Genomic DNA, 15,518 nt, shown 5'->3' with positions numbered 1-15,518 from the left:
AAAAAAAAACAAATTGACATTCTCTTCCAGCTATTGTCCCATTTCTGTTTCCTTTAACATTCTTCCAAAAAGTACTTTATACTCATCATTTCCATCAGTCTCTTCTCAATCTGCTCCAAGTCAGCTTTTATCACCACTTTCTCTTGTTTGGAAAGGGTATCAGAGATTGGACACAGGACCTTTGCACTGATCTACATACTCAGCTCCAGCCCCCCCACCAGGGTTTTTGGGGACAGAGTCTTCCTATAGTTCATGCTGGCTTTGAATTCACTTGGGGCAATCCTCCTGCCTCTGCCTCCCACGTGCTGGGGTTACAGGAATATGTCATCATGCTTGCTTCCAAGCCCACTTTTGGGAGACACTGTCTAAACTGTCCAGGCTTGGCTCAAACTTGCAAACCTGCCTCAGCCTCCCAGAGTGCTGGGATTATATATGTGTGCCACTGTTCCTTGCTAAGAATATTTCTTTTTTTCACCAAGTCCATCATCAAAACATCCATTAAACATGATCTTTCTACCGTCTCCTCTGCTAAAATACAAATTCAAACCTCCTTTTTCACTTAGGTTACTGCAAGAGCCTCCTAAATGACCACCTTTACTCTTTTCCCTTGTCAGGTTATAGTAATAGCCAGAATACATCTCAAAATGTATTCACACATCAATTATGTGCTTAAAATTTTCCAAGTGTCCCATGTGCAACTAAAATAAAGTCTACCTTTTGCATCATGGCAAAAGGTATGACGAGGTCCTGCACAATCTGATCCCTGTTTACCTTTTTAACTTCCTTCAGTTCCTCAAATAAGCTCTTCCCTATCTAAGGACTTGCCGCTTGCTGTTCCCCTCCTTCCCCACGCTGGGATGCTCTTTCCCTTAAATCTTTCTTTGGAAGCTAACTCACCTACCTGCAAAGGCACTTCCTCAGAGCATCCATCTCCCTCACTTTCTACCCTCATGCTTTTTCCTTATAGCAATAAAGTAATATTTTAATAGTATTTTAAAGTTTTATTTGCTAATAATGTTTGGTATCTTTCATATAGGACATAGAATCATAAAGACAAATGGCCACTCACTACAGTGTTCAGCTAGCATATATATATGTACATTGATATACATATATGTACATTGATATGTACATATGTACATATATACATTGATATACATATATCATATATATATATATGAATTTAGAAGGGCAAAGGGTAGATTTGGTACTATTATTAAATCAATTTTGTAACTATTTGTTAAATCAATAGTACCAAATACTATATGCCCTTGAAGAATATTGTCTTATTCTTCATAAAACTCAACTAGCTGCATATTAGCTAGAGTATGAATATTTTTTCCCCTAGTGTAGGAACGTGTTTTTTCTTTATACTGGGAATCGAACTCAGGACCTTGTGCTTGCCGGGCAGTTGGTGTTTCCCCCTACCACAAACCCTTAAAAAAAAAAAATCAGTGGCAGTTTAAGCATATTATTATTCCTTGACTCCCTATTATTTTTCCTTGGGATAAACATAGTTGGTGGGTAACAAATAGGTTTGTAAGTATACGTACCCCGCCCCTTAGGAACTGAGTGAATTATCTGTGATGTATGCAGGCTTTTAATGCTTATCTAATACAACTGAGATATATATATATATATATATATATATATATATATATAACGATGTACATTTTGTAGGATATATTTTGCTACTGGCAGAGTCATTTTTAATTATTTTACAAGGTTCCTCTGATTTTGGGCACTTACATGGCAGGCTGACTCGCCATCGCCCGCACTCTCAATAATGTACTTGTTTTGGGCACTTAAACGGCAAAGAATCATGGAGCTCTGGAATCAGACAACCCTGTGTTCAAGTAAAGTTTTCTTTCCTTATTCTGAAATAAAGACCTGTCATTTAACGTCGAGTCCCGATTAATTCACCTATAAACGCGGATATCTACATATCACGGGCAGTTGAAACAAGCCCTGGGAAACGAAGGACACAGTCATGCTGGACCTTTACCGCACTAAATGCTCGCTCCGCTCCCGGTTTCCTCGTGGCTCTCAGAATCGCAGCATAAATGATGATGCAAAGGGCTCGCAGAGAAGACCTTTTCAGTTTTAAAGGTTTTCGTATAGGAAATGCTTAAAGTTAACCGAGGCTTCGCGATGTAGTTATAAAAACTCAGACTACGGGGGTCTCCGAACGCAAATACACGAATCACGAACGAACCAGGCGAAGGTCGCTTCCGCACTTCCCTTCCGAGCGCACCGGGACGCCCGCGCTCCGCTGCACCCCCGCGCGGGGGCGGAGATTTGCATGTGCGAAATCGGGAAGCGCGGGAACCACCTATCGAAAACCCCGGGCCGTCCCTCGAGCCGGGAGGCCGGCCCGCTCCCCGCCCGGCCCGCCTCCAGGTGCTGCCGGGCGGCCGGCCCTCTCGACGTCACCGCACCCGCCCACCGGCTCCTGAACTTTAAGTCACGCTCGGCAGAACAACCGGAGGAGGGGGATTTCTCAGGGGCCCGCGAGCGGCCTTCTCACGCTCGCAGCGTCACCTCGCGGCTGCCCCCGCGCCCTCAGCTCCCGCAGCTCGCGCGCCCTTCACCTGGGCCGCAGCGTGCTGAGGATCCAGGACGCAGGCGCCGGGCGCACGGGGAGGGGGCGGGGAGGGGCGGGGCCTCCTCAGGCCGCTCGCGGCGACTTCCGCCTCACGCTCCGCCCCCCGCCCCCGCCCCCGGGAGAGGCGGTGGGGAGGTGCCTACGTCAGCGGCGGGAAATCCCCCTGCCGCCGGGCTGCCCGCCTCTGGGCCCGTGGAGCGCTAGGCTCTCGCCCCGCCCCGTCCTTGCCGCTGGCTCCCGTACCCTGGACGGGCAACGTCGGTGACCCGAAGCGCGAGAATTCAGGGGGTGGGAAGGTGCGAGCCGCAGAACCAGAGGAGGGCGGGAAGGAGGAGGAGGCAGGGGGTGGTCAGCGGGACTGGGGGTCCTGCCGGCAGAGGTCCCTTGGCCTCCTGACGGACGGCTGACTGGCGGCGACCTCGCGCCCGACTCGGAGGTGCGGGCTGGGCGGCGCGGAGAGAGCAGCCATGGCCTCGGGTGAGTCCGCGGGCGCCGGGCGCCGGGCCGGGCGAGACGCGGAGCGGGCTGGTCGGAGGGTCTCGCTGCTCCGAGTTTCGATGCTCAGTTCGGGATTCGGTGCCTTGTTGCTTTCAGACCACCTCGTTGGCAGATCGTCAGCCTTTTGTAAAGTTAACCTGGGTGCGAAATCAAAGCGGCGCTCTGCAGTCTGATCGCATGATAGTAGCTGGAACTTTAGAAATTCCGAGCAACCCGATTTTTAGGATTCGAGGAGTAGTAACATAAATAAGGGAGAAAGAAGAGTTCTCGTCCTTAACAGGCTGAGTTGTATAGAAACGGCGGCATCGTATTTTGGGACAAGAATGGGGAACCTTTCGGCCTGGGATGAGCTCTCACTCTTAAAATTTTAATTTCATCTGGGGTCAGTAAGGGATCGCTTTTGTGCTGAGCGTTGTACAAAATGTGGCTCAACTATAGAAGTCCTCAGTGATACTTAACAGGTGTTAAGTGGAAACAAAGTAGATACATTTCACCTTGAACAAAAGCGCACGCTTTACTAGTTCACCAAGTAGAGATGTCGAATTTTCTTGTTTGCAGTAAAGGAGATTTTATATGATCTGTGCTTTAAAATAATGGGCAGGAATGAAAACAACTTTATCATTTAATTCAGATAATTATTTTCTGTTGGTAAATAGTCGATCTTGTGCTGTGCGGGGAAACGGGTTTACAGAGCGAGAGGGGAGTCTCGCGTAGACAGCCTGGCGTGGGGGCTGCCTGGGAGCCTTCCGCGGGCGAATCAAATTGAGTAGGTTTGGCGAGGTGTTTGGACTGGGGGGCGTTTTCCAGGCGGAGAGAGCCGCGTTAGTGCAGGCTGCGAGCTCTAGGTGTGCATTATACGCTTGTACCAAGAGGCTGACGAGGGGGCTTGTTTATGCTTGACCCGCATCCTCCCTGCTGCCTCCTTAGTGATCGTCGGTAGCAGGTTGATGTTGAGTAGAGAAGAGGAAGTAGAAAGCATAAAGAACCTCTTTAAAGGGTTGAGCAGAACAGTGCCGTAGCTACTGCTGTAGGCTGAAAAGGAAATCGGTGTTTCACATGACATTTGATTTCATTTTTGTCTGTGGTTTTCATGTGAGAAAACAAATGTAGTTTAAAATATTTTAACTTTCCCTTTACCCATCTACATAATTCCTGACTTTCAGATAATCTCATAAATTCAGCGCACGTTTAGATTAAAAGTATGAACATTACTCATTTGGTTATTTTTTATCAGAAATAATTTGTATGAAAGGAAGGCATGACGAAAATTAGAAGTAGAGGAAGATCTGACCTTGGATGTTTAGCTCTTATTGCTACATTACATGAATGTAATACTTAAAATCTTAAAAATTTATAGGTACTGTAAAGACCCACGTGACTAAAAATTGATGCAATTTAAGTGTTTAGTGAGTCTGTATTTGTTAAGAATGATTCCTTAAAGGAAGGGGAAAAATAAATGGAAAAATTTTGAAGGTCTGCAAATTGCAGTTATTATTTTAGTTTGCTTTTTTTTTCCCTTGTGTTCCATTAAATGGGGCTGTTTAAAATATAGCAAGTGTAATTCAGTTATTTAAAACCGGTAGGCCAAAAAAATGAATCCGGGTATACTTAATAGTAGTATTAAAAGTTCAAAACCTACTTTTTTGATTACTAAGCATTTAAGACTGTTTCGTTTCTCTCTGAATGTCCTGCGAAAATAGGTATGTGTAGTTAAATAAATAATGCCTGTCAAATAAAAGTAACACAGATTATCATTTCATGAGCAACATTTATCAGATCCATGAAAATAGGGACTTCATATAATGATTCTGGATTTGTTCAGATCAATTAGATTATTTAGTACTTCAGATTTAATGACCCAGCTATGAAACAGTTTTTAATTGCCTTAAAAAAAAAAATACTACACCTTGACTCTAGATAGGCACAATGATGAAAAATATTCCCAAACCCCTATGGAACGCAAAAATGAAAGTGACTACCTTTATATATTTATAGTTCTATCCTGTTTAATGTTAAGATGTTTAATAGCTTAATTTAAAACTTTTTGTTGAGTAAAAAGATCAGATTATCCTTTTGTGGCACATGGCAGTAGTTACAAGTCTAGGATAAAATATGTTTTAAATTTTACTTTTAAAAGTAATTTATGTTGCTAAGTCACTCATGAGAAATACATGAAGAATTGTTTTGTAAATCATATTGCTTGCCAGCTCTTTGTAGTGTGAATTTATGAGAACCATTTTTCTTTCCTCTTGAGAAAGAAGAAAAAATGGATGGAAGTGCAATGCAGTGTGCTCTAATAATGGAGCTAGAAGTTAGGAGTGGATAACTAAAGAGATGGCTTGTTTTTCTAAGTATGAGACTGTGTGCATATGTGAAGTGATTTCAGAAATGTTAGGTATCAAAAAGTTAACCATGGTGTCAAAAAATTAACAGAATGACTAAAATGAGTAGGAGTCAGATTATCATAAATTGGAACATTTACAACATGTTTAGCATTTCTCTCAAATACAATTTAAGGCACTTAGAATTTTCTTCTGTTCCAACTTTCTCCCATCTCTGTTCTCTACACATGATTGTGTTTGTGGGCACGTGACCCAAATATTCACCGAATATTTTACACTTTTAAAAAAAGTTTATTTGAAATTCATATTATCTGGACCTCTTATAATTTTATTTTGAAGTGTGGCCATCTTAATGAAGATGATTTGGCCTTGACATGTATTTTTCATTTAAATTCCTATATAATCTAGGACAGATTTTAAACATTGTTCTTCTTTTTCATCCTAACCCATAAAAACTTTTTTATGCCTTGATTTTCTTCTGCCTGGATGGTAGTGGAATCTCAGTTTCCAAAATATTTTACATTTTTAATTTACTTTGTGCAGCATAAGTCAGTTGAATAGTCATCTGAAAATTCTGTTACCTGGATTCTTAATGCCTGCTCAGTGGAAAGTCAGCCTATTGAAATGTATCAAATCAACTTTGATAGGCCTGGTTAGAATACGAAAGAATACATATTATTTTCTTTTTCTCCAAAGTGACAGAGAGACAATTTGTGGAAAAGTGTGTATTATTAGCTTCCTTTGCCCCTTTGGGTCTCAGGCAAAATGTATTACTCAGCATCTCTATAAGGGAGATACACTCTAGTTAGCTCTTCTCAGCTAGCTGTGATGCTTGTTTGTTTTTTCAGCTGTGATGTTTTACCACATTGGTGTGACAATCATTTGCCTGCTGTATGGTAAGAAGTACACTACTGACAATAGTTAAAATGTTTACTTTGTAAATTATTTGTTTTTAAAATAAATTACATCAATTAAAGGTTATCCCAACATTTTTATTTTTCCTGACCTGCATTTTTGAGTGAGAGAAAAAGAAGATACCACTAGTCAGAATTGCTTCTCCTGTTTTGTCCATGGCCCAGTCCATGCTCTGACCTAAACTTCGGGTTGCTTGTTTATTTATTTATTTATTTATTTATTTCAGAACTGGGGATTGAACTCAGGCCCTTGTGCTTGCCAGGCAAGCACTTATTCTATGGAGCTATCTCCCCAGCCCTGGGTTGCTTGTTTAGACATAGAAATCATTGTTTCTGCTTTTTCACATTTTAGGACAGTTCTTAATCAGCAGTGCGTTAGACTAACTTGGAAGACTTTTCAGAAACGTGTCTGTATCCTTGAGTTCTGTGTCTCTTCAGATCTTTGATGAGGTTGGAACATGTTCTATGATTTAGAAAAACTGCCTAGATGGTTTTGATGTATATCCCTTTCGTCTGGGGATTTCACTAGATCTAAATATTCAGTTACCCATATTAAGATGCATTGTTGTCTTAAATTGCGCTTCTTTTATTTTATGTTGCAGGATTTTGCCTCTAGCAGATTTATGCTTGTTCTTCAAATTTGACACTCTGGGATCCCAGCTGTCATAACAACTAATGTCATTTGTGATTTCTTTTTTTGCAATATTTCATATAATTTTAACTAAAATTTTATCTATAAAATGTGATGATAATTTCTGTTCTGTTTTTATGAAGATTAAAGTTAAGACGATCAAATGAGATATAGATACAGTTTGGAGGCTGAGGCAGGAGGATCACTCTGAGTTCAAGCCCAGCAATGAGTTCAAAGCCAGGCTGAACTGCATAGTGAGGCCCTGTCTCAAAACAATGTTTTTAAATAAAAAATAATTACTATATATAGTTAACATTCTTTCATTGTACACTAAATGCTGGTTCCTAATTCTAAGAATAAGATTTTTTTTTTTTTTTTTTTGGTGGAACCAGGGATTGAACTCAGGGCCTTGCGCTTGCCAGGGAAGTGCTTATTCCACTGAGCCATCTCCCTGGCCCCAAAGAATAAGATTTTAAGGAATGTGTCTGTTTCTATTGATTGATCCATTTTATACTTTTTTTTTTTTTTTGGTACCAGGGATCAAACTCAGGACTTTGCGCTTGCCAGGAAGGCACTTATGCCACTGAGCTATATCCCCTGCCCCATTTTATACTTTTTTAATCTTAAAAATTTGAGAAGCATGATGTTTTAAAAACCACTCTTAGTTAACACACCTATAATATTCAAATAATGGAACTTAACAAAAAAAGGGGATACAGATGAATGTCCATTTTGTATCTGTGTATTCAAAATGGTTAGGATAGATATATAGTTACATTCTCTTAATGAATAGAGAGATTTGTTGTAATAGTGTTTGTAAATAGGATATCATCCGCATCTTGTACAGCAATTAACCACTAGGAAGAATGTATGCAGTGTGTTAATTATTGAAACTGTCCTATCGATTTGATTTGAAACTGTCTCATTGCTATTTGTTTCTCAATAAAATTATGGAAATAAATAAATAAATAAATAAGAAAAAACTACTCTTTTTGCCTACATACAAATAAAATCATAAATATATCTGTATACATCTTGGTTGTATTTCAAATGTTATTCTGGTCTATATTAGCGTTTGACTGTTAAAATACACAGATCTGTCCTAGCTATGCAGAGTATTAGTTAAAGAAAAATACAGTGATCAAATTATTTAGAACCAATTTTGAAGATACTTCAGTCTTTTTAAAATTGTAATGACTTTCATTAATATTGGTGTTTGAATATTCCTTTTCCTAACAATTCCCTGGTTTGTATTTTACCTTTTTTCTGCATAGATATAAGTGCATTTCACCACTTTTTGTTTTTAGGAAGACTGGAACTACAAAACAGTAGGAAGGAAGGAAGGAAGGAAGGAAGGAAGGAAGGAAGGAAGGAAATAACTGGTATATTATGCTGTTACATGAAGTAAATGATTTATAGTTAGGAAGTTTTTTTAAGATAATAGATGCAGACAAATCAGAATATGAAGGGTTATGAAGAAATATGAAAGTGCAGTAATTCTAGTACCTACTGTTTTTTCTGTCATACTGAAATCCAGTAAAGAGCCAATTAATCATTAATATAGTTCTTTAATTTCTGAATAAGTCACAGAGGATCTAGATACAGTATTTACTTACTCTTATTTATTTATTTTATTTTATTTTTTTGGTGGAACCAGGGTTTGAGCTCATGCCCTTGTGCTTGCTAGGGAAGCACTTATTCCATTGAGCCATCTCCCTGGCCCCTCTCTTGTGTAGAAGTCATTGATGAATAGCACAATTGCTGCCTTCAAGTCACTTGCACACTTTAAATAGTTGGTGTAAACACAAATAAATGAGAAAGGAGGTTATTTCCAGCTAGAGAAGTGTACATTGTTGTAGTAAATTCTGTTACATGGTTGTTCGTGAGACTTTTTACCAGTTGAGAGCCTCTGCAAGAACAAAAATGTTTCTAGGATTTTAAAGTACATGATATAATGTAACAACTAATATTTATTGCATTTTTACTATTTTAAAAATCTTTTTAAATATTTCATTTGATCTTCAACAATTGCTCTTCCATTCTTTTGCCAGGAGACTCGCTTCATAAGCACACTATCAGGTAAACAGTGAAACAGTGACTGCTCACTGTTAATGCTCACAAGGAGCCTAGCATTTTATTCATACTCCAACCAAGAGTTAACCACTTACCAATAATGATGTCATTCTGTATCAATTTCCTACAAAGACATTTTTTAAAATAATTAGTGGGCAGGGATTTATTTGACCTTTAGTTTAACCACATAAATGGCCACTGAAAAAATCCTGTTTTGTTTTTTTTTTATACTATTGATTTTAACAACTTTTAAGAGAGAAGTGTACATTTTCTTAAATACTCTTACAAGTTTATAAAAAGATGTGAGGTGTTTTTTTTTTTTTTTTCTGGAACTCAGGCCCTTGCGCCTGCCAAGGAAGCGCTTATTCCACTGAGCCATCTCCCCAGCCCCAAGATGTGAGATATTTAAAATGGGAAATTGAAATGTGCATTTAAAATATTGCAGTAACAAGTATATGTGAATTGTGAAATATTCACGTGCCTTGTTTTTTGGTAGTTGAAATAAGTATTACAAGCTTGATGAGATTGATGTCTAATTTTCCCTGATATTGTATACATTTTGACAGCTGGAAATAACCTCCATAAGAGCATGCTTTACTGCTGAGCTACACCCCCAGCCCTGTTGCTGCTCTGAGGGTCTTCTAGCTTGCATAGTTGAGTGGATTTTTATAGCTAATGGAAATATGGAACCCATAATAAGACTTGTCTTCTCTTATCCTACTGTTACCTTGTTATTTCCTCTTGCTTCACTTATGATAGTATTTTATCCGTTCTGTTTTGTGTATTTGATTTCTACTTTTCCATTGAAGTCCTTTACCTAGAAGCCTGTTGAAGTTGCCCCTTTCCTCAGCTATACCATTTTTGTCTCTCCTTTGTCTCCATTTCCTCTACCATCTTCCTCCCTCAGTACTGGAGGTTGAACCTAGGCTAGGCAAATGCTGTACCACTGACCCACACGCCCAGCCTTTGTGTAGTATATTTTGAGATAGGGTCTTGCTTGATTGCTCAAGCTCTCTTCACACTTGCAGTTCTCCTGCTTCAGCTGCCCAAATAGCTGGGATTACAGGCAGGCATGTGCCACTTTACCTGGACCCTTTTTGTTTTTTAAAGCAAATAAGTGATAGATTCAAACACAAGAGAGAATTGTGTTACTCCACACTAATTACCTTGCTTTCTCTCTTTATAATCTATTGTCACCATAAATCTTTGTGGGTTTTTTGTTGTTGTTGTTTGTTTGTTTGTTTGTTTGTTTTTTTCTCAAAGTTTTATTGACAAAGAGATAGCAATGAGACAGTTTCAAATCAAATCGGAAGGACAGTTTCAACAAATAATACACTGCATATATTCTTCTTAGTGGTTAATTGCTGTACAAGATGCGGACTTGTGATCCTATTCACAAACACCATTAGAACAAATCATTCTATTCATTAAGAGAATGCAACTATATATCTATCCCAACCTCTTTGAATACACAGATACAAAATGGACATTCATCGGTATACCCCATTATTTCTAAGTTACATTATTGAATATTATAGGTGTGTAAACTCAGCAAAATATTCTAAAAGAGTCCAGTAGCCTATAAAAAAATATGGAACGCTTCACGAATTTGCGTGTCATCCTTGCGCAGGGGCCATGCTAATCTATTCTGTATCGTTCCAATTTTAGTATATGTGCTGCCGAAGCGAGCACTGTTTGTTTGTTTTTAAAGACAGTGTCTTGCTATATAGCTAAGGCTGGCCTTAAACTCTTTATGTAGTACAGGCTGGCCTCAAATTCATGGCAGTCTACCTGCCTTAGCCTCCCTTGTGAGTCCTGGGATTATAAGCACGCACCACCAGTCCTAGTTTACCACCAGAATTCTTAATGCCAATCTGATTATCCTGCATTAAAATATTGATTCCAGAGTTTGATCCTCAGTGTACTATGCTCTCTTGCCCCCACCCCTGGGGTGCACTGAGAGAGCGAATGAGACTGTGTGGTGATGTGCGCCTGTAATCCCAGCATTTGGGAGGCTGAAAACAGGAGGATCACTGTGAGTCTGATCTGTGTAGTGAGACCTTGTACTAAATACATAAAAATAAATAAATAAAATATTGATTCCTTGTCACACATACAAGGAAATCCTTAGCACTACATGTACTCTGATTTTTGGTTCTTTAAGAGTGGAAATGTGTATCTCAGACATTCCTCCTTGTTAAAAGGGCAGCTTAAATAAGATGTTTTCCCACCAAGCACACTCAAGAGTGTGTAGAAATCTCTGTTCACTTCTCTTGGAAGTCCCCTCTTCTCTCTACACTTCACTGCATTTTTGGAAAAAGATTCCTAGGTTGAAGTTTAAATTTAATTGCTATCAATCTTAAATTAGTTTATTAATATTATTAACATATGAACATTAAAGATGATTTCATCTGTTTCAGGCCTTTTTCAAATTACTGCTTAAAAATGACTAGTCTCAAATTTCAGAATAGAGTATTAATAATACGTTTTTTGGTCTGAGAATTGTGACAATCATTGATATCAATGTTGTTTAAATGTAATATTCTTTGATTAAAATGTTTTCTTTTGTCCTACTGTAAAAAAAAAAAGTGGAAATGTGCTCCACTTCACTGATGATTCTTAAGTATGCCCTTCTGTGGATGCATTCCGCCCCTTCCCTAAAATGCCTTTTTTTCATTTTTTCTTTCCTCATGGCTTTCTTTACCTCTTTTCTCCCCTCTGACATAACTAACCATTCCTGACTCTTGCTCACATTTTCTGCAGAATTTTGTTAGTGCTTTCCTCCCACATATAATCCAGTAATATGTGGTGTTTGTCTCATTATTCTATAAAGGCATTTAGAGTAGCAATTGTGAGCTGGCGAGATGGCTCAGTGGTCTAAAGCACCTACTTGGAATAAGCTTGGGAAAGCACAGGGACCACGGTTCGATCCCCCAGCACCACATGCCAGCAAGCCCCAACCCCTGGTGGGCTGAGCTGGCCACACACAATAAATAAATAAATAAATGTTTAAAAAAAATAGAGTAGCAACTATGATAGTGATGTTGATGACGATATATTTTTTTCAAGAAATTGTCCAAAACAATCATGTTGTTTATTGATTTCCTGTTCTACATGTAACACACTTGGTAAGAGTTTAACACGTGTAATGCTGCATCTAATCCTCACAATGCTGTGTTAGGGCTATTGCCATCATCATCGTGCCCATTTTACAGAGGAAACCGAGATTTGAATAACATTTCCAGGGTCTTGCTGTTAAGAAGAGGTTGGGTGGGATCCAGAAGGCCTTCTCTCAAAATGCACTAATAAAGCCCACTGTGTTACCTCTCAGATTGGTTGCATTCTAACAATAAGCCTTAGTCGTGAAGTGAATTTATAATTGTTGGAATTAAGACATCACTAAATGAATTGAGAGAAGCTTTATTCTTTCTTAAATGAAAGTCATCGTCCTATCCCTGAAATAAAAATACATTGCACAGTTGAGTATATTTTCTGAACTTTTGTTTCCATGATTTGGATAAGAAGAAATAAAGATGCATAAATTTTAAACAACTTTATTGATGTACAACTTGTAACAAATTACACATGTTTCAAATATATAGTTTGCTAAGCTTTAATATACATAGATAACCTAAATCATCACCATGATCAAAACAAAAGTGTCATTCCCCAAACTTTCTCATCCATGCCATGCTGTTTTGGGTGGCTGGTAATACACTTTCATTGTAGTTTGCTTTATGTATTGTGGAGTTTCATATAAACAGAATTACACAGTGCATGTTCTTTTGGTCCCGTTTCTTACATTCAGCCTGATTATTTTAAGTGTATATAGTTATGTGTATCAAGCATTCAACTTGAGAGTATATGTTGTGAATTGTATGTGTTATAAAAAGTAATTATCTTCTATTTGCTTCATTGTGTTACATTTTAGAAAATGTTTATTTTATTTTATTTTTTTAAATTTTTTGAGGTATCATGGATTGAATTTAGGACCGTCATTAAAAATTCTGTTGTGACTGGGCGTGGTGGCATGTGCCTCTTTAATACCAGCTGTTGGAAGGCTGTAAACAGGAGGATCACTACAAGTGTAGTGAGACCCTATAGACCCTGTACTAAATACAAATAAAATAAAATAAAATAAATTCTGTTGAGGGGCTGTTGGATAGCTCAGCGGACTAAAGCACCTGCTTAGGCAATCTCAGGCAAGCACAGGGACCATGGTTTGATCCCTGGCACCATGTGCCGCACCAGCCCTACTCCCCAGGGTGGGCAGAGGTGGCTCACACCTGTAATCCCATCACTGGGGAGGCTGAAAGCAGGAGAATAACCACAAATCTGAGCTGCATAGAGGGACCCTGCAACAACCAGCTACATTAAAAAAAAAAATCTATTGAGTCTATTTCCTTTACTTTCCAAACTTACATATGCTTCTGTGAAGATTTAAATGCATTTTCATTTTCAGTGAGTGGTCTTTTCATCCACTAAGAGTCTTTTGTAATTCAAGCAGTTAAGTACATTTTACTCACTTTTGGACTATATTGTATTTCTGAATATTACCTTATTCACCCTTGTGGGGGAATCTTGGGGAAAACCCTTCTGCTTGGTCTTATGTGTAAAGTGTGTATTTCTAAAGTAGTTATCTCAGAACATCTTCTTCTTCTTCTTTTTTTTTTTTTTTTGTGTGTGTGTGTATTTTAGAGAAGGGACTACAGGGTGTTCAGGGTCTCACTACTAGATCAGACTCATGGTGATCCACCTGTTCACAGCCTCCGAAGAGTTGGGATTATAGGCGTGTCCCACCACACCCAGTCTCAATTGCCAGCTCAGTGCACCCTGGGGTGGGGCTGGTATGGCAGGCCCAGGGATTGAACTTCCAGCCCCTGAGAACTTCTTACATATATTAACTGAAGGTATTAAGCTGTAAAGCACTAATAACTCAGTGTGCTTTGAATGACTTATGTTGACACTGCATAGGAGCTTAACTTGAGGAGGTCTCTTATCCAGTCTTGATTATATTTAAATCTTGTTAGTGTCAGGAAAAAAATCATGTGTTTAGTTTGCTGTTTAAAAAGTTCCCAGTGAACCCCAATATTTTGTAAAAGGTTATACACTAATAAGATATATGAGAGGGGCTGGAGAGATGGCTCAGTAGAATAAGCACTTCCCTGGCAAGTGCAAGGACCTGACTTCAATCCTTGGTTCTGCAAAAAAATAAAATTAAATAAAATTTAAAAATGTATGCGAAAAAACAAAACAAGCCTTATGGCATTGAAAAAATAATGGGGAGAATTTGAATACACGCTAGCATATATATGAAACAGACTTTTAATACCTTGGGTGTCATGCAATCATTGTGTGTAGGGGTTGCTTTTATTTTTGGATGGCCTTTTTGAGGATATTGTGCTGTAGCAACTAGAGATAACGTATTTTACAACTTACATTAAACTTCAGGAAAAAATATTCATATATATATTATATATATATATGGATAAAGTAAATCTGGCAGAATTATTGAAGCTAGGTAATGAGTATATAGATTATCACTGATCTATTCTTTTAAAAAAATTTGAACATTTTTGTAAAATGTTGGAAAACTAGAGGGACACCAAAGTACTGATTTGCGAATCATAGCAAACATTCTGTACTAATATAAAATGAAACAATAGGAAGAATATATAGGAAATCTCTGTGCTGTCATCACAATTTTTCTATAAGTCTAAAATCATTCCAAACTTCAGGTGTTTTTTTTTTTAAGTATCGAATTCAATTATATTGGTATTCTAATCTCATTGCCCCCTTCCCTTTTTAAATTTGCAGGTGGATATAACCCCTATATAGAGATAGTTGAACAACCCAGGCAGAGGGGAATGCGCTTTAGATACAAGTGTGAAGGGCGATCAGCAGGCAGCATTCCAGGCGAGCACAGCACAGAGGACAACCGAACATACCCGTCTATCCAGGTAACAGCGCTCGCCTGTATCTAGAGAGCCTATTAAGCTCAGTTTGTAGTCTTTTTCTTTTATTCTTTTTAAAAATTCATCTGTACTGGGTAGATGTGCAGTATCACAATTTCTTAATCTTCCTGGCTGGAGTTATGTGTGTGTATTCATGTAAGTACAGGATTCTCATTATTTAGTATAATCAGTAGTTTTATATCATTATTCCTTCCATGGAACACAAGACATGTAATGAGGAAGAGACATTCTTACATACAGAGTTAACAAAGTATTGTCTAAATTAAAACATAGATTTGAAAACTTAATCAGAATTGTTCTTCTTATAATCTCTTAGTCTCAGCCCTATGGAAAAGATTTTTTTCCTTACCTTTAATGCCTGTCACTGATCCTCTGGGTCACTGACATCATTTAAAGCTATTAAACTGGGGCCAGGGAGATGGCTCAGTATGAATAAGTGCTTCCCTGGCAATCACAAGGGCCTGAGTTTAATCCCCGGTT

General features: G+C 38.6%; 1 protein-coding gene and 1 non-coding gene across 3 annotated transcripts in view; one reads left to right on the top strand and one right to left on the bottom strand.

The window, feature by feature from the left end:
* The first annotated feature begins 2,830 nt into the window (after window positions 1–2,830).
* Window positions 2,831–15,518, top strand: part of Rel (REL proto-oncogene, NF-kB subunit) — a 43,593-nt gene continuing 30,905 nt past the window's right edge. The window contains exons 1-2 of one of the 2 annotated variants that reach the window (XM_023720865.1): window positions 2,831–2,901; window positions 14,881–15,023. In XM_023720865.1, the coding sequence (XP_023576633.1) occupies window positions 14,931–15,023 (93 nt within the window). In that variant the 5' untranslated portion in view covers window positions 2,831–2,901; window positions 14,881–14,930. Of the gene's footprint in view, window positions 3,083–14,880; window positions 15,024–15,518 lie in introns of both variants that reach the window. The other variant, XM_023720864.1, reaches the window with a different exon arrangement.
* On the bottom strand, window positions 10,649–10,755 carry LOC111818061. The gene has a single exon (XR_002822131.1). It is a non-coding gene; the product is annotated as a U6 spliceosomal RNA (small nuclear RNA).

This window comes from Octodon degus, unplaced genomic scaffold, assembly GCF_000260255.1.
Source record: "Octodon degus isolate 3935 unplaced genomic scaffold, OctDeg1.0 scaffold00078, whole genome shotgun sequence".
Classification (NCBI taxonomy): domain Eukaryota; kingdom Metazoa; phylum Chordata; class Mammalia; order Rodentia; family Octodontidae; genus Octodon; species Octodon degus.
Note: the sequence above shows the minus strand (reverse complement) of the source record. Positions and strands in the feature narration are given on the sequence as shown.